The sequence below is a fragment of the Urocitellus parryii genome, chromosome 6 (genome assembly GCF_045843805.1).
Source record: "Urocitellus parryii isolate mUroPar1 chromosome 6, mUroPar1.hap1, whole genome shotgun sequence".
NCBI classification, from domain to species: Eukaryota; Metazoa; Chordata; class Mammalia; order Rodentia; family Sciuridae; genus Urocitellus; species Urocitellus parryii.
The window spans coordinates 4155767-4175105 of NC_135536.1; the positions used below are offsets into that span (position 1 = coordinate 4155767).

Consider the following 19339-nt stretch of genomic DNA (forward strand, 5'->3'; position numbering starts at 1 on the left):
ACCTGGCTGCAGTGTGGAAACGTCCCCCTTCACACCCTTCTCTGACAAGACAGCTTGATGTGGCTGAGTGGCTGCCCCAGGGTGTTCACCCACCCCAAGGGCTCTGAGTGGGATGCTCAGGGAGTGACCCCAGGACCCCTGCTCTTTCCCAATTAGTTGGTAATGATCTGAAAGAAAAAAAAAAAAAACAGCTGGGAACAAATTAAAATCTGGTTCCATCTGAAATCTCTGAACTATTAATTCCTTTTGTACAATTAATACAACCTCAAACTGAATGTAAAAATACCCAGTTAGCAGCAACTGACTGGTGGAACTAACAGTGGTGACAGCCAAGGATGCACATGCAGTGGCCTGCTGCTCAAGGCGGAGCCCTCCTGAACTGCCAGCACTGAGGACACAGAGCGGAGGAGACTCAGTCTCCCAGGCCAACAGAGCCACCTAACCAGATGGAACCACTTGCTGGCTGATCTTGCAGCACCCTCTGGTCAGATCTGTATCTTAGAAATCCAGTCTTTTTTTGTCTTACTAGACTTTGCGACAGACAGCAGTCATCTGGTAGTCCTCTTCGCCTCCTTTTGTAGAGGCAGCCACTCCCCTTTCTATGCTAAAAGTGAATCATATTATTCTGCATTTCAGAGATTTTCCTGAGTATTTTAAAGGCAATCTCTCTTTGCTTCTTATTCAATTACTGCCAGGACCTTATTATAGAAGGTGGTGACATGAGAAAGAAAACACGCTGGGAACAGGCTGGATCCCTGCCCTGGGTTCTGATGATGGCATGTCTTCATGCCTGCCTCCTTACCTGCGGATGGTAGACACTCAGAGATTTCACTTTGTGCAAAGGTAGCAACACCTTCAACAGGAAAATCTTGTGCTCTTCTTTTAGTGGTAAGGCAAATCCATTAATTATACTGTGAAGAAAGAATTTATTCAAAGTTTAAATATTTACAAATTTCAGATTACAATCAAATATTGTATTTTTCTTTCTAACATGAAAATCTAATAGACAAAATATGTATTTCATATATTTCATATGAATCAGTAGAATATAAAATAAATATATTTGATGAAGTATAACCATTTTTATCCTTGTGATTACAAGGTAATGATGAAGTTGGGTTTATAGGGAGTGGCTCAGGAGCAGGAAACTGGCTGTACTACAGGGGTCCTGGGGGAAGAAAGTCTGCAGAGCTGAGGGGTCCCAGCTCTTCTTTTGGGCTGCATCTCTCTTTTGGGAAGGTGTCCCTGGAGTATCCAAGCTCATTGTAGTGTTGGCCACAGAATCCAGGTGTGGGCACAATGGCTGGTCAAAAATCAGTTAGAAAGCTGCTCCCTTGTGCAAGCAAATGGCAAAGGTCTCCAAACTCAAGTTTTAGTCTCAAGCATCGACTAGTTTAATTATTTATTCTTATAATTAGGCAAATGCAGATAAATGTTTGAGAGTTACAGAGCAGTCAGAGCAATTCTAACATGCTCCTCCACAATCCACGAGCTTAGGGTGCAGTGGGTACCCGCTGGGGCCCTAAGCTTGTTCACATGGGAAAACCCCTGGGCAAACCCCCAGAAGGATCAAAACCAGATGGCAGGAGTGAAAGCAGCAAAGCAGCCTTCACACCTGCAAAGCACATGCCCTTTCTGGGGCACCTGACTGGGAATGTGATTATCCTTCCCACTTGAAAGAAGGAACTTGTTCCAGGTTGTGCAACTGGGAAGGAACAATCCTCAACCACATTATGCCATGCTTTGAGAGACCCCGTACAGCACGTGGACACTAATCTAAGAGAACTCCAAATGGGGACTGAGCTTTTTCAAACCACATCCAACACAGAAGCAAAAGTTTTTCTCAGAACTCTTGCTCAGGACCAGACAACAGTGTCTGTGAGACGAGATTCTGTGTTCAAATGCTGTGGGGACCACTGGATTCAGTATGAGAACAGGTTTCTTTACTGCAGGCTCCTCAGAACCCCAAGCCGCTCCTGCACATCAAAGGCAGAGTGGAAAAGCACTCTCAAGCCATTTACCTTGGAACCCTGAGGAACTCTGGAACAGTGGATTTGGAGGCCTAATATAAAATCTACAGACTACGGATTTTAAAAGAATGACAGTAATGGAGAACTTTATCTGGATTAAGATGATGAAAAGTTGAAATGGCAATTACTTTACAGGTAGGTGTGTGTGTGTGTGTGTGTGTGTGTGTGTGTGTATATATATATATATATATATATATATTTTTATGAAAAATCCACAAAATCAAAACAATTTGAGATATTACGTACATTAATACGCAATACCCCAAGTGTAAATCTTCTAATAAACATCTAATATAAACCTCAGGTAACTGAACTCAGGGGCACTTGACCAGTGAGCCTCATCCTCAGCCCTATTTTGTATTTTATTCAGTGAGTTGCTTAGCGCCTTGCTTTTGCTGTGGTTGGCTTTGCACTCACGATCTTCTTGCCTCAGCCTCCTGAGCCCTGGGATTACAGGCGTGCACCATTGCACCCTGCTTCAGGTAATTACATTGCTCCTGCAGAAATGCAGTTCCAGTATCAACACTGAGGTGTATGAAACGGGACCTGGATACAACCAAAAGCCTAGATGGAGCCTCCATCTGGCGTGCTCTAACCCAAGAGCTCACCGGCTCCACCTCTCTTCTCTCAGAGTGGATAAGCTGTCTTGCTCAGGGAGGGAGACAGCTGAGCTCCATGAGCTGGATCATTCTGGCATATACTCCACCCACCATCCTTTGCTGCCAGTCACAGAAACTTACCTCCCCAATATTTCCAGCAATTCTGCTATGCCATTGTGATGCTCTGTTTCATAAATAAATCTAGAAAAAACATTTTGCCAGTTAGAATCAGAATCTAAACAACAGCTGGAAAGACTAAAATCCTCTGAAAAAACAAAGCTTTCAGAAGGAAGCCAGGGAACCAGGTGGCAAGAGGCTGGTGCATCTGTGAAAACTTTCTGGGGCAGCTGCTCCCTGCCCAAGTGGCCCTTCAAGAATCCAAAGAGCTTCACAAAGCCTGGGGACGTCAATGTCTTGAATGTAAAGGGCTCTTCTTGCTCAAATTTCTTCCCAATATTTTATTTTGAAAAATTAGAACTTCAGAGGGACTAACCTACATGTCAACCACCCAGATCTAGCTGCTGATGAGGGGCTCTCTTTGCTTTGTCACACGAACACCCGTTTGTCCTTCTATCCACTCATTAATCCATCTTAATTTTTGTTGCATTTCAACACAGTGGATGTCTTGTTCACTCGTATGGCCTCTATTACTCAGCACAGTCGCTGCAACAGGAACATGCTCTTTCCTGAACGGTTCTTGGACTACGTCGTCTACTTCCCTGCTGACATCCTGCACTTCCTCTGAGCCATTTCAAGGGCAATTTTTCCAAAGTACCAATGTGAGTGAGTTTGCTGCAGCCCTGGGGTCTCTTCTCTGAGCAGCCTCTGCTTGTCATGCTCCCTGCATGAGCCTCTGGCGGAGCTCCTAGACCACATGCCCCAGCCTCCCCAGCTTGTCTCCCTCCAGGCAGGGACAAGGACTTCTAGCTACTTTGCTCCCAGTTCGAGGACCAATCTTGGAATCTGTTTAATGCCTAAATCTGCTAAATGAACTGGGGATACGAAGAGAGAACAGGAAAAGTTCTCACCCAAGGGACTCTCACAGGAGCAGAAGGCCCACTACTGCCCCCAACCTAGGCTCATCTGGCGATGGTTTACACCAATACATGCACAGGATCAGCTTGAAGTGAAGGTGTTGAAAAGGTCCTTTCCTAGCAGATGAAACCTTTCATTCAGAGATTGCTTTAAGCCAAACGTAAGTTTGTGAAGATTAAAAAAAAAAAAAAATGAAGTTTCACTGTCTTCATTTGAAACAAAGGGACTACTGACCTTAAGGTGAAGAACAGGCAAACACCTAGAGATATGAAATATGCCTGAACATGAGTCTTGATGTTTCTGTACTCCCAGATGGCCAGGATTATGAGGGACGGGGCCTGATCTGAGCTCCAAAGGAGGGTTTCTGACAGATTCACAAAGATGGGGTGTGGAGTGGGAAAGAACATAGGTCTGGGAGGCAGCGTGACAGGTAGGAAGGCTCCATGGCCACTCGGTGACAGAGATCTAACCCCAGAAGCAGCAGGACTGGGCAGCCAAACACAGAAACAGGAAGATGCACTTGGCTGTGGTCTGAAAACATGGCAGGAGGGTGCCCAGAGAATCTTGGCCTGTGCTCAGGAGTTGGTGCTGTGGTCACATCTGCCTCTCCCACCTCTTTCCAGCTTCTACCCTGAGAGCACACAGCATTACCAAACCACAGTCCGTTTTCTGCATGCATCCATGTGGAAAAGCACGATTTCTAAAACTCAACCTGAAGGCTTCCCTTTACTTATTTTATTTGAAATACTTATAATGGTTTAAATGCACGAGGCTGAAGTTTTGTGGACAGTGCATCCATGCAGCTGAGAGGTGAGCCAGAGCAGGGGACCCCTTGGGTGCTGCTTCTGGTCATCTCCCCCACTGTATGCATTTACATGGGAATGGCCCTCACCCTGAGCCATCTGGCTTTCCTAAACCAGCACGACATTTTTTTTTTGGGGGGGGGGAGGTGCTAGGGATTGAACCCAGGGATGCTCTACCACTGAGCTACATCCTTACATCCTCAGTCATTTTGAGACAGTGTCTTGCTAAATTGCTGAGATTATAGGTGTGCGCTACCACAGTCTGTTGATATTACCATATTCTTATTAAACAATCCTTAATTTCTAATTATCTTAATTCAATTTGAAGAGGATAATGAGAAAATGAAGCTAGTTCTCTTCCTTATTTTTCCAGAGGAGGGAGAATGGGAAAAGTCATAGAAATCCATTTAGAACAAGCAAAGTGTTTCTCATTCTTTAGCAGAAAAGAATCCTAAGATCTAGGCTAGAACTTGCTTGTGGAGAGGTCTCCAAGATGGACAGCACCACTTCCTCTCCTCCTGTGTGATGTGTTCCTGCCTCAGAGGAAGAGGTGGCTGTTTCCCCTCTTGTCAATCTGGGCTGTCCTTGTGATTGCCTCCACAATACAAAGGGCAGATGTACTTCACACCAGTTCTGGAACAAGCCTTTAGGAAACTGGCAGCTTTTGCATCTTTTCTCCTAGCAGCAACTGTGGCAGCTCAAGCATGTCACCCAGAGAGGCCATGTGGACAGAGATGTGCAGCAGCCGCTGCCATGCGTGCCACTCCAGCAGAGCCACCAGACACAAGTGAGGAGCCACCTTGGACATTCCAGCCCTAGCAGATGCCATGTGGAGCAGAGCAGTCCTGCTGAGTCCAGTTTAGATGACAGCACTGTGAGGAATGACAGATGGTGACTTAGGCTACTAGGCTGTGGGGTGGTGCAGCAAATGAGAAGGGCCCCCTGCTCTGCCCTGCCCACCTAACCTTGGATCCACCACCTGCCACGCAGAGCACCCAGAGGTATCCAAAGCAAACTGACTACAATGGGATGTCATGAGCATGAACTTTATATTAACATTTTCTTTTCTTTTTTCTTTTTGGGTACCAGAGATTGAATCTAGGGGTTCTTAACCACTGAGCTACATTCTAGCCCTTTTTATATTTTGAGACAGGGTCTCACTATGGTGCTTAGGGCCTAGCTGGGATTATGAGCATGCATCACTGCACCAGGCTCAAGTTGCAGAGGCTGGCTTTGACCTCATGATGCTCCTGCCTCAGCCTCCTGAGCTGATGGGATTACAGGCGTGTGCCACTGTGCTTGGTTGTATTAATATTTTCAAGAAGTTAAATGAAATAGGTTTGAAATACTTTTCTTACAAGAGGCAGTTGTATAGGTTGAGAATCCCTTACCTAAAACAGTTTTGGATGTCAAACTTTCTTCAGTTTTTATGACATTTACATATACATAAAATGAGCAATCTTGAGGACAGGACCCAAGTTGAAACCTGAAATTCACTTATATTTCATATACATCTTTTACACATAGCCTCAAAGTAAGTTCATATAATGGTTTTAGTATTCCTGTCATTTATTTTTTTAAATTAAAAAGAGTTTTTTGACAATATCTCACTGTGCTGCCCTGAACTCCTGGGCTCAAGTGATCCTCCTGCTTCAGCCTCCTGAGTAGCTGAGACTTAAGGAGTGGAGTACTGCACTTGGCTATGCCATGCTTGCATTCTGACTGTGACCTATCATATGAGGTCATGTGTGAAATTTTCCACCTGTGGCATCATGTCAACGCTCAAAAGGCTTTTTTTTTTTTTTTTTTTGGTACCTGGGATTGAACCCAGGTACACTTTACTACTGAGCCACATCCCAGCCCTTTTTATGTTTTGAGTCTGGGTCTTCCTAATTTGCTTAGAGCCTCACTAAGTTGCTGTGAGTTGCTGAGGCTGGTCTTGAACTTGTGATCCTCCTGCCTCAGACTCTGGAGCTGCTGGGATTATAAGCATGTGCCACTGCACCCGGTTCAAAAAGTTCTGGAGTTTGGAGTGTTTTGGATTTTAGATCAGGGATGCTCAACCTGTATGACACAGAACTTAGGTAAGCTGAATACATTTCTCAAAAGCTCACCTGAAACAACAATGAAGGACCAAGCTAATCACAGAATCTAAATAACATGTTCCCTTTTGACTGTATATTCCAAAATAATTACAGAAAAGATTAGAGGAAAAAAACCCACAAAAATAGGATACTCTAGCACTGACCCTTTGATGAAAAAAGAACTAAGTTATGTGTAATAACTTTTCAATAAGCTAAGTATTTTGGCTATCCAGTTTCCCTTGGGTCTGAGATCTACTTGCTCACTGACCCTGTGGTGCTGGGGAATGCACCATGGCCTTGCACATGCTGTGCAGGTGCTCCACCAGCAAGCAGCATGCCAGTCTCACCTTTTGCTCGGTGCAGGTGCTCAATGCATTTGTGGTTCTGCTATCTGAGCAAACCCACTAGTATTGAGGAAACAGAACCACTGGAAGCAAAGCTTTAATTTTAGGATTAAAAGGCTGGGATTTAAGTCACACCTGTTGGATGCTATTTAAATAGTGTGTATTTGTTCTGATAGATACCCACAGCAGGCAAGTAATGATCTTGTTAAAAAGGAAGTTCAGTACCAAGAAACATAAAACAGGAACATGACATTTAGGAGAATGACGTCATTCTCTGACTACAGAGAGTCAGGACTGGGCTCTGTTCAGCCGTGGGCTCCATGATACAAATGGGACCTGGGGAACTTGGAAGGAGTTCAAAGGAAAGCCACATACGCAATGAGCACCAGTGCCAAAATGCCATCAGGGTGAAGACAGGGGCACAGAAGCGGCTCATGTCTCCAACCACTGGGTGCCCAAAGGTCAGAAGGGAGAGATGGGTGAAGGAGGGCTGTTGTTCCATGAACCTGTATCAGCCCCTGCCTCCTCTTCCTTGCCCAGTCACTGTGATGCAGGGAGGACCTGCCAGGCCTGCGTGTTACTGTGGCTGGCATCTTGGGCTCCTTCTTTGGGCAATGACCAGGGCCTGGCCCTGTGGCTAGACTACATGGAACTCCCCCACTTTCTTATCTCATGAAGGGACACTGTTACAGTGTTCTCATCATCACTAGGATTTGTCACTTCCTATAGTCAGATATCATAGAAAGGCAAGCTACTTGAGCAACTAAAATTACAGAATAAACCGCTTATTTGGTAAGCCTTCCAGGGACAGATGAGGAACCACAGGAACCGTGTTCTCCATCAGGCATTCATTTTGTGCCACTGCAGGCAGCTCACGAAGCTGGTGCTGGGCCTGGGGACACAACAGAGCACAGGATGCGACAGGACCGAGACACTTTCAGGTGGGTTTCCAGGGAAGAGGATCCTTGGGAAGCCTGGAGAGCTCAGGGAACCAAGAGCTAGAAGAAGAGGGTGAGCCGGGAGGGTGACAAAGGTGGCAAGGCCCTGGCACGGATAGCTGGACGCGAGCAGAAGACTAGGAGGCTGCACCCCACCATCCAGAGAAGGGTGGGCGTGTGGGGGATGCGGGCAGCAGCAGAAGCTTGTTAGCAGTTTGAGGGACATTAGAATTCATGAGGCCTGGCCAGAGACATGAACAGGGCTGGGGAGGCGGGGCTGTGTGAGGACGTTATGGCGCACCCTGCAATACTCCTTCTGCGATGCCGGCTGTCTGCGATTGCTCCCCAGGGTCCTGCAGGCCCAGGCATGGGTGCAGCGTTGGAAAGCTGTCCTGCTCTGCCCACTGTGCCCAGTGTGCTTCCTCTCCTGGGTCTGTGTTCACAGATGTTGCCAGGTTAAGGCTAGTTACTTCCCTGCTCATTCCTCTTCCATACTGAGATCCAACAGGAAAAGAATGAGGTAGCACACGGGTAGAAGGAACAAGTGGGTTCAGACAGTTAATCTATCCACATTTTTGGACAACCGGACAATTCAGCAGAAATGGAGCAAAGGAGGGAAGCCACCTATACAGCAGGCCCTGGAGCATGCAGAGAGAGGGTCAGGGAATGGAGGGAAGGAAGGAGGAGCAGCCTGGCCCACTGACACTGTGTCACTGGGCCTGTAGCGCCACGCTGCTGCAGCCTTCCTTTGCTATACTCACCCAGGCCAGGGAGACGCTGGCGTCAAATGTGAAAACGAACACACCATGCACAAGGAGGAACGCCACCCATGCAGAGACTTACCTATAAAATATATTATTTATCTGTTTTCTGATGTACGCTCTCAGGCCTAAGAACTTTCCATAAATTCTGTGAAGGGTGGTTTTTAGAAAATCTCTCTCCCGAGGATCCTCGCTGTCAAAGAGCTCTAAAAGCTTCAAGAAAAAAAGACACTCAGTGACATGTACACTCTGCAGATCAGGGCTCCTGAAATTTCAGTTAATCTGTGGCCTTACCTGCAATACAAATTTCTGATCAATATATTTCTTCGCTATATTAGGCTGGAAATCTGGAGACTCTAAAAATCTTAAGAAAAACTCATAAACAAGCTAGGAGGAAAAAAACAACAGTGAGTCAAACATCATGGAATTTCATCAAGAGATGAAAATATGCTTAGCTGAAATATCCTGAAAACATTAGATTTTTACAAAAAGCCACATCTCTACAGAATGACGACAGCTGGATAGTCAGGACTGGGCTCTGTTCTGTGCTGGGGTGCTGGGGAATGCGCCGTGGCCTTGCACATAATAACTAGGAATGGTTATTATTTTTTTTAGTGAGAACTGAGACTTCCCTTAAATGGCACTTCAGTAGAATGCTTTCCATGGCCTATGTCACCCATGCTTAAGTAACTGCTCAGAGTCCACGGTGCACAGTTCAGGTCATGACCAAACTCCAGGTGGGATCTGCAACCTGTCACCTGTAAGTGTCCTGCAGTGCTGAGGCACAGAGCCAAGCTGACAGGAACTCTGGGTCTGCTAGGGAAGACAGGCACAAAGACGAGACCCTCAATGGCAGCTGCTATGATTCCCCTTGGTGAGTGTACAGGGCATCACTGGGTGGCCTGCCTGTCAGGAGCACATGTGGAAGCCAAGTGCTGAGAGCGGGAGGGCCTGGCTTCCAAGGAACCCTCCCCATGTGTCCCACTGTCTGGTTCCTTCCTTGTTTTCCCAGCTCTTTCTCTTCTGCCTTAGGGGTGATGTGCCCTCCCTATCCTCACTCCTGACCCTGCTTTGCTCATGCTGGCCTTGGTGCCTCTTAACTCAACAATCTTGTGTTTCACATATACATCATAAAAAGGGGTCAGTCAGCTCAGGAGCCTGGGAACACAGTGGCACAGTTAAATCCAGGTACTGAAGGCTGGAAACATACCTGTCCAAGTCCTCTAGGCTTGAACTCAATGGTTAACCACCAACAGGGCACTGCCACAGAAGACTTACCAGTGATTCCATGTCTTTACAGTCAGTATCAAGTGTGTACACACACTTCTCTGCTAAAACATTTTTCTTTTATCTATAGTTTTGTAAGGTCCGTGCAACTAAAGACCCAAGGTGCACTGGCCAGCAGCTGAAGCCAGGCCTCTACTGAGCTGGGGGAACACACACACATGTGGCTGGCACCCTCCTATTCAGGCCTGCCATCCCCCCAGTCCAGCACCTGCAGATGAGGCCAGGCTGCTTCTAACGTTGGTTCGTCCTCCTCTGGGTCAAATTCTGCTCCCGTGGGATTGGAGGAAGGCGGCAATGTTCGAAACATGTTAACTGCAAACTAAAATCCACATAGTCTATGATTACAACCAGGAAGTTTAAAATATTTACCAAGAGCATTTAAAACACATTAGTAATCTTAATGATAGTTCCTTCTCATGGTAAAGTGACCTGTCGTAAGCCTCAAACTTCAGAAGTAGTGTGGGTCCCCAAAAGGAGCCTGGGTCAAAAGTGCAGCAGGAAATCGGCCACCTCAGGCAGGTGAACATCAAGCTGACCCCCAGAGACATCTTGCCTTTTAACTGTCACACTTTCAAAGACATGATGCCAATGAATGCTGAGAGGGTAGCGGTAACTTCTGAGGTCCTGTCCCATCAGTGGGTGGGAAAGCAAGGAGAATGTTCTAATGTGGCAGAGTAGAGGCTGAAAACCAGCCAAGGCTGCACCGCACTGCCCTGTCACTGCTCCTGTCATGACGAGAAGCAGCAGTGTCACACACGATATCCCTAGTGACTGGCTGGTTAAACTCTGCAGTCCGTTTGGACTTGCACAACACACATTGACAGGTCAGTGACACAAGCGTCAAAGTTTAGTTTTTCTGTATCAACTTCCAGCCTATTTTTCTCTTGTACTAAGTCTAGATGTGACTTGTTACCTTGACGATCTGTGAGCCCAACGAGGGCCTTTTATAGCTCTGGACTCTGGAGCCTGGCTTACTAGTGAGCATCTTCAAATGTACAAATCAAATATCTGACATAAAGATAAAATCCAGCTGCAGGACAGGGACAAGGAGATGCCAACAGGGAGCCCAGCAAGCAGGCTGAGATGTCTGTCCCCTCTGGTCAAGGTCAGTGAGTGCTCACTGCTGCTCATTTCTTCTTCTCTTTACAGTTATTGATATCCAACTTGTGAAGTCATCAGCTACCAAGGCCAGAGCACCAGTGCTCGTTGTGTGTCATCTGTGGGGTGTTGACATGAAGGGCAGATGCAGTGGGTGCAGGTGGTACAGGAATGGAGGAGGAAAAAATGACCAGAAGCCCACAACTAATTAAAAAAAAAATCTTTTAGTGAAAATACAGGAGTGATTTTCCTAAGATTGCAGTAGAAAGGGAAAAAACTTGGAATTTAACCCTGAGCAGCTCTGGCTGCTGCTGGGGTGTGTCTCCAGCGATGTTCCCCTCTGTGAACCAGGTGTGTGCCCAGGCCTGTGAGTCCTCCCAGACCTCCAGCAGTGAATCCAGAGACTGGTGGGCAGGACGCTCTTCGTCACCAGCCCACAGGCCCTCAGCAGAAGGCAGGGAGGGCTTTTCTTGCCCCCTGCTCCCAGAGCCCAGGGACAAGGCAAGGAGGAACAAGGAGCATAGACACTGAGGAGGTTACACGGTCTGTGGGGGCCACTGTCTCCTCCAGGGCTTGTAAAGGGGGTCGAAGAATGGCATCTGTCATCGCCAACCCCCCTCTCTAGCTCTGTACCTCCTGGGGCTGTGGAAGTGCTGAGAGGAGAGCAAGAAACGAGTCTCCAGCCCTCCTAACCTGCGGCTGTCTGGGCTCCCCTCAAAGCAAACAGTAGGGGAGGAGTCAAGGGCTGTCTTCAGAACAGGAGGGGCACTTGGCTCTTTAGTGAGTGGGTGCTGCAGGGCCAGCTAGGTGCCCACTTGGGAGCAAAGGCCTCTGGGGGCCAGGATGGTACCTGGCCAGAGGCAGAAGCAGATGGCAGAGTGGTCTATGGGGCCGCCAAGGAGACCACCATGGGACAGATGGCTCATGCAGCAGGGAGGCTGGAGTGTGGAGGAAGGGGTGGTGCTGTCCTCCCAGAGGCTGAGCACCACCTGGAGACCCAGGCGCACCACACAGGGAGGAACCACCACATTGTGGAGGCCACAGAGGGCAAAGGTACAAATGGGGAACTGCCTGCCCATGGGGATGGGGTTGGGTGAGATTGGGCAAGTCTGAAAAGATAGCTTTACGCTCAAGGGGGCCCTGTAGCTAGAGATGACTGGAAAGCTAAGCCTTCTGCTCAAGATGTACCCAGGGCAGGAGGGTGTGATGTGACTGATCACAGTTAAAGAGGCACAGGTTCCCCAGTGTGACAGTTCACCTCATGCCAACCAGGCTAGGCTGGAATTCGGTTTATTCAAGAAGACACTGACTGGGTGTCCTGTGGAGGTGTTTGTAAATGTGGTTCGCATCTATGATCAGTGAACTTTGAATAGAGATGACCCTCCATGGTGTGGGTGGCCCTCATCCAACCAGTCAAAGGCCTTTAAGATCAAAGCTATGGCTTCCTGAAAGGAGAAGAGATCCCACCTCTCGCCAGCCCAGAGCTGCCTGCCTTCCACCCACTTGCCTCCTGCTGCTTGAAAACCCCCTCTCTCTCCCTGGCTCTTTCTCTTTCTTGGGTGAAATCCTGATTGAACGCCAGTTAGCTGGGGTTTCTTAGTGAACTGGTTGTGCTGTAGTAACTGCAGTTTCAAGTTGAAGCCCCCTGCAGTGCTCAGCCGAGGCCCACAGGCCATGTTCACTGACCATGTGCTGGATAGGTGCTTGCCTGGTGAACACAACACCTTGTTGTGACCCGTGGGCCCTCTTTCAGTATGGAATGTTGGCACCCCTCCTTCAGACACTGAAGCCCTTAACCCCTCGTGGCTGTAGCTGGAGATGGAGCATGCAGGCAGTAACTGGAAAGTGAGGTCCTTAAGGGTGGGTTCTGATCTTAGGGGAGATCAGACTTCCCCCACCCAGTTGCACTTGCTCAGAGGAAAGGCCTCATGAGGATAAAGCCATCCTCTGCAAGCTGGAGCCCTGCCAGCGCCTTGATCTTAGAGAGAAATGGATGCCCACAGGTCAGGCCAGCATCCTGTAATCTTCAGTTCTGGCATCCTTGACAATGACCCTCCTAGAGCCACTCTGTTGATTAGAAGTATTTCTCTTGTGTAAGAAAAAAAAAAAAAGTCTACTTGTAACTCCTACCCACCTTTCTTTTTTTTTGGTATCATGGATTGAACTCAGGGGCACTCAACCACTGAGCCCCATCCCCAGCCCTATTTTGTATTTTATTTTGAGACAGGATCTCACTGAGTTGCTTATTGCCTTGCTAAGTCGCTGAGGCTGGCTTGAACTCGCAATCTTCCTGCCTCAACCTCCAGAGTGGCTGGGAGGTGTGTGTCACTGCACCCGGTTTGAAAAGAATTTATAACGGGTGAGTCCACTAGAAGAATGGTGGCCTCTCTCTTCCAAGCACACACTGAACATTAGGTTCTGAGAGTTGGGCTGCTAGGAGATACATTCCTGGGAAAGGGGGTAAGTCCCTTTAGCAGTAGCTTTTTTTTGAGAGGGGATATGGGGGATTGAACTCAGAGGCACTCGACCACTGAGCCACATCCCCAGCCCTAAACTTTGTATTTTATTTAAAGACAGGGTCTCACTGAGTTGCTTAGTGCCTTGTTTTTTTGCTGAGGCTGGCTTTGAACTCGAGATCATTCTGCCTCAGCCTCCCAAGCTGCTGGGATTACCGGTGTGTGCCACTATGCCTGGCAATATTATCTTTTTTTTTTTTTTTTTTTTTGAGAAAGAGAGGGGAGAGAGAGGGAGAGAGGGAGAGAGGGAGAGAGGGAGAGAGGGAGAGAGGGAGAGAGGGGGAGAGGGGGAGAGGGGGAGAGGGGGAGAGGGGGAGAGAGAGGGAGAGAGAGGGAGGGAGAGGGAGAGGGAGGGAGAGGGAGGGAGAGGGAGGGAGAGGGAGGGAGAGAGAGAGAGAGAGAGAGAGAGAGAGAGAGAGAGAGAGAGAGGGAGGGAGGGAGGGAGAGGGAGGGAATTTTTATATATATTATATATATAGTTTTCGGTGGACACATCTTTATTTTATTTTTATGTGGTGCTGAGGATTGAACCTAGTGCCCCGCGCCTATCAGGTAAGCTCGATACCGCTTGAGCCACATCCCCAGCCCAACATTAGCTTTTTAAATAAAAAACCATGGCAGAGCATGGTGGTACACACACTTGTGATCCCAGCAGTTTGGGAAGCTGAGGCAGGAGGATCAAAGCCAGCCTCAGCAACTTAGCGAGGACCTAAGCAACTCTTCAAGACCTGTCTCTAAAAACACAAAAAAGGGCTGAGGATGTGGCTCAGTGGCTAAGAACCCCTAGGTTCAATCTCGGGTACCAAAACCAACCAACCAACCAAACTACAACAAGAAAAAAATAAAAAACCCTAAATAACAACAAGAAAAACTCACAAAGCTGTCATTTGTTAGAAAACATCACAGCTGGATGGTCCACAACCAGCTGCAAAAACTGAAGCACAAAGCTGACAGCAGAACTCTCTTCTATCAAAGCAATGAGGCAGTGTACCAGATAGGAAGACTGCATCCCGCCCCCAAACCAATACTCTCAATGCCTAGGAGATAACTTCCCAAGTCAGAGGGCCTCAGTGGAGTGAGTAGAGCCTCTGATAAGACCTGAGGAAAGGAAGAAGCTGCCATCCACAACAGCGGGCTCACAAAGCAATTCGCAAGGGGAATGCAAAGTGGTGGTGGTTGTTTTTTTTTTTTTTTTTTTTTGTGGGGACTGAGCAACATCCCATCCATTTTCACTTTTTATTCTGAGGCAGGGGCTTACTAAGCTGCCCATGCTGGCCTGGCACTTGCGATCCTCCTGCCTCACCCTCCAGAGTAGCTGGAATCATAGGTGCACACCACAGTACCCTGGTTGAACACAACCTTTAAACAAGTTTAGCTGAATTTTTTATGAACTCAAGGAACTTAAATGGCCCCTTTCCTCACCAGTCTAGTGATTTCTAGTTGGCCGTCATGGTGCCAGAACTTGGAAATGAAAGCCCAAGTCACACACTGCTCAGACTCAAGCGCTGGCACCTAGGAGGTCCTCAAGTACTTTCTGAGAGCAACTGGATTGTCTGGGACAAGCACACATCAGTCATCTTTGAACTGTGACACCCAGTAACACCTGAGAACTGTGAAATTGCCAGATCAGACAGCTCTCGACTGTATCGTGATGACAGTCAAATGTGGGTCCCTGACTGCATGCTCTCCTACTCAGGCGCATGTTTTCTCCTGCTACTTTTCTCAAATGTAACCAGAGAACAGGGGGTTCTGGGGTGTCCTCTTCCTGCCCTACCGGCGACAGCACAGGTACTCAGCACATTCTCCAGGAGAACAAAAACAGTCCTGTTGCCACTTTTTCTATGGCCACAGCTGCTTTCAAAGAATGCAATCTTCCCTCTAAAATAGATGCCAGAATATACTATTTAAGGAAAGAAAGCTATATTTAAAAACTTTTATTTTGAATAGCTTGCTATTTTCATCATCTACTCAAATATAGGTTGAATATACTTTATCTGAAATGCTGGGGATCAGAAGAGTTTTGGATTTTTTTGGATTCTGAAATATTTACATAATGAGATATCTTAGGGATGAGATCCAAGTATACACAGGAAATTTAGTTTTCATATGCACCTTACATATATATATATAGCCTGAAGGTAAATCTAAAAATCCTTTTCACTTAATTATTTTTTGTACTTTAGCTTTTTTTTGAAGCCTGACAATAATTTTATACAACATTTTTAGATGCCTGCATTTTGACTGTGACCACTCACATAAAGTTGGATGTGCAATTTTCCACTTGTCATGCTGATGCTCAAAATGTTAGAGATTTTGGAATATTTTAGATTTCAGTTTTCAGACTAGATGCTCCAACTATATGTTCTTAAATAAAATGTGAAAGCATGGAAACAAAAACCTACAGAATCGTTGTACAATACTAATAAAGGACATTTAACTACAACTATTGAAACAATGAGTAAGTTTTTAAAAATATCTTTTAAATTTTTACATGAACACAATTTTATTTATGTGGTGCTGTGGATGGAACCCCAGTGCCCCACTCATGGAAGGCAAACACCCTACCACTGAGCCACAACTCCAGCCCAACAATGAATAATTTTTATAAGTATTTTATAACTGAATGTACAAGACCTTACTTCAGATAAGCATGAAAATATGATAGCCACAATTATGTGTACGAATGTAGTTTATTTTATTTTTTTGAGTCAGGGTTCTCATTATGTTGTCCAGACCGATCTCAAACTTGTGTACTCAAGTGATCCTCCTGGTAGCTGGGCTGCAGGCTTTTACCACCCACCTGACTTGAGTTTGTGTTTGCTGTAGTAGAGACAGAAACCAGGACCATGAGCATGTCAGGCAAGATCTCCACCACTGAGCTCCATCCCCAGCCCTTTTTATTTTACTTTGGGATAGGGTCTTTCTATGATGTCTGGCCTGGAACTTGTAATTCTCCTGCTGCAGCCTCCCAAGTAGCTGGGATCACAGGCGTGCCTCAGTGTGCCCAGCTTTGGCTTGAGTTTACTTAACCCCCCCCTTTTCCATTGGTGCATTATAGTTGTACATACTGATGGGATTTATTGTTACATATACGTTCATGCACACTATACGTAACATAACAATATAATTTGACTGATATCACTCCCCGCTCCCTCCCCACCTTCCACCCCTTGTTCCCTTCCCTTTACTGCTCTCTCCTTGATTTTCATGAGATCCACCCCCATCTTTCTCTTCCTTTTTCCTTGCTAGCTTCTGCCTATGACAGAAAACATATGACCCTGACCTTCTGAGTCTTATTTTGCTTGACATTATGATATCCGGTTTCATCCATTTTCCTGTAAATGCCATAATTTCATTTTTCTTTATGGCTGAATAAAATTCCATTGTGTACATACACCACATTTTCTTTATTCATTCATCTGTTGATGGACACCTAGGCTGGTTCCATAGTTTGGCTACTATGAATTGTGCTGTTATAAACATGGGTATGCATGTGAGGCATCCCCCAAAAGCTCATGTGTGAGACAATGCAAGAAGGTTCATAAAATAAATGATTGGGTCACACGGGCCTAAATCCAATCAGTGAATTAATCACCTGATGAGATTAACTAAGTAGTAACTGAAGGCTGGTGGGGTGTGGCAGGAGGAGGTGGGGCATGGGGGCATGGCTTCCGGGTATATAGTTGTATTTGGCAAGTGCAGTTTCTTTCTCTGCTTCCTGATCATCATGTGAACTACTTCCCTCTGCCACACTTGGCCACCATGATGTTCTGCCTCACTTTCTATGGACTAAGACCTCTGAAACTGTGGGCCCTCAATAAACTTTTCCTTCTCTACAATTGTTCTGGTCAGGGCTTTTAGTCACAGTGGTGAAAAGCTGACAAAACACTGTAATATGATGAATTTAATCCTTTAGGATAAATACCAAGGGGTGGTAGAGCTGGGTTGTATGATGGTTCCATCCCTAGCCTTTTGAGGAACCGTCAAACTGGTTTCCATAATGGTTATACTAATTTACAGTCCCAAGAACAGTGTAAAAAGTGGTCCTTTTTCCCTACATCCTCTCCAGCATTTATTGTTATCTGTATTCTTGATGACTGCCATTCTGACTGGTCTGAGATGAAATCTCAGTGTAGGCTTTTTTTTTTTTTTTTGGGGGGGGGGTACAGGGATTGAATCCAGAGGAACATAGTCTGCTCCCACATGCTATAAGTAAAGTGATTCGGGACATTGAGACCTACAGGGCTTGTCACTTCTCAGTCACATGTGTAGAGCCAACCAACTTCACACTACATCCCCTGACCCCCAAACCCAGAATTCTAATTGATGCACATAGCTGGATCAATATATTTTAAAAAGAGAGATGAAGTAGTCTGTGATTTTTATTTTATTTTTAATTTTTTTGGTAGTACACAGGGATTGAACCCAGGGCTTTGTGCATGCTAGGCAACTTTCTACCACTGAGCTACATCCTCACTACACTTTTTACAATTATTGCTGGATCATCTGTGTGGACAGAACTTTTTACTGAGAATATGTTAAAAACGAAGCAGAGACTTACGCTTCTAGCAAGATGGAGTAACTGGGATGGGGTTTATTCTACTCTCTGCAGTGACCAAGAAACTAGGCAAAATTACATGGAATAGTTTTGCAGACACTGAATTTCAGGTAATGAAGGTTAGTGATCCCTGAGAAACAGCGAGCCCTACAATCACCTCAGCTACAGTCCTGACAGATCTGCAGGCTGCAGGGCCTGGAGACAGAACCCAGGTGGAGACAGCAGCCAGGGGCTAAGATTCACAAGGTAGGGTTTCACACAGGAGACACTGACCCAGAGGTCTACGGGGTCCCTCGTCAAACAGCAGAAGCCAATCCACAAATGTGTATGAGAAATTACCAGAGTTGGGGGAAAAAAACCACCCAAAGGCGTAGTGAGAACCCAGAACAGCCTGGACCTCCATATCCATGTTTCAAATCCTTGGATTAAACCAACCAAGGTTGAAAAATGTTTGGAAAAATGTTTTGTTTGTACGGAACATGCCTCTGTGAGGGGTCCTGAAGCCAGCCCCCACAGAAAACGAGGGATGATTATACCAGCCCAGCACTGGGAATAGTCCTTTCTCCCACCAAGCAGACTGGAGAAACTCATAATTCATGGAACCTCGGATTCATCATCAGAAGGCTCTTGTCTCAGTAGCAAGCAATGAGCCCTCAAATCAATATGGCTCGAATCTTACCTAACACAAGAACAAAAAGTAGTACCTTAGTTACACTCACAAACAAGTCTCAAGAACATTAACAGAAATACCTAAGTGTGCAGCTGTCAACAAGGCAAAATTCACAACGTCAGACATCTCACGACCACACATACAGGAGGATTGAGAGTTCAAAGCCAGCCTCAGCAATGGTGAGGCACTAAGCAACTCAGTGAGACCCTGTCTCTAAATGAAATACAAAATAGGGTTGGGGGTGTGGCTCAGTGGTTGAGTGCTTCTCAGTTCAATCCCCGGTTAGACCCACCCACACACAAAAAGGCCAAAGAAGCAGGAAGATATGCTTTACAATAACCAGAAAAAACTAGTCACTTGAGCTCAATTAGAACTGCCATGGGTATCAGAATTAGCAGTGAGGATATTAATTCTATGTATTGAAAAAGTTACGTGTAGATGTGGAAGATGTAAGAACAGACACATCAAACTATTCGATATGCGTGAGACATGTGAGATGAGAAACGTGGTAGATGGAATTAAAAACAGATGGGACACTACAGAAAAGATCAGTGAACTTGAGGACAGGAAACTATGCAAATAAAACATGGGGGATGAAAAGAATCGCACAATCGGT

At 46.2% G+C, this 19339-nt stretch overlaps 1 protein-coding gene across 11 annotated transcripts in view; it reads right to left on the minus strand.

Moving 5' to 3' along the window:
- Positions 1-19339, minus strand: part of Ppp2r5c (protein phosphatase 2 regulatory subunit B'gamma) — a 136115-nt gene that overhangs the window by 24834 nt on the left and 91942 nt on the right. For 10 of the 11 annotated variants that reach the window (XM_026413792.2, XM_026413795.2, XM_026413791.2 and 7 more), the window contains 5 exons: positions 10090-10200; positions 8889-8981; positions 8677-8807; positions 2771-2830; positions 803-911 (listed from right to left, as the gene is read on the minus strand). In XM_026413792.2, coding sequence (XP_026269577.1) covers positions 803-911; positions 2771-2830; positions 8677-8807; positions 8889-8981; positions 10090-10200 — 504 coding nt within the window. The remainder of the gene's footprint in view (positions 1-802; positions 912-2770; positions 2831-8676; positions 8808-8888; positions 8982-10089; positions 10201-19339) is intronic. The other variant, XM_026413793.2, reaches the window with a different exon arrangement.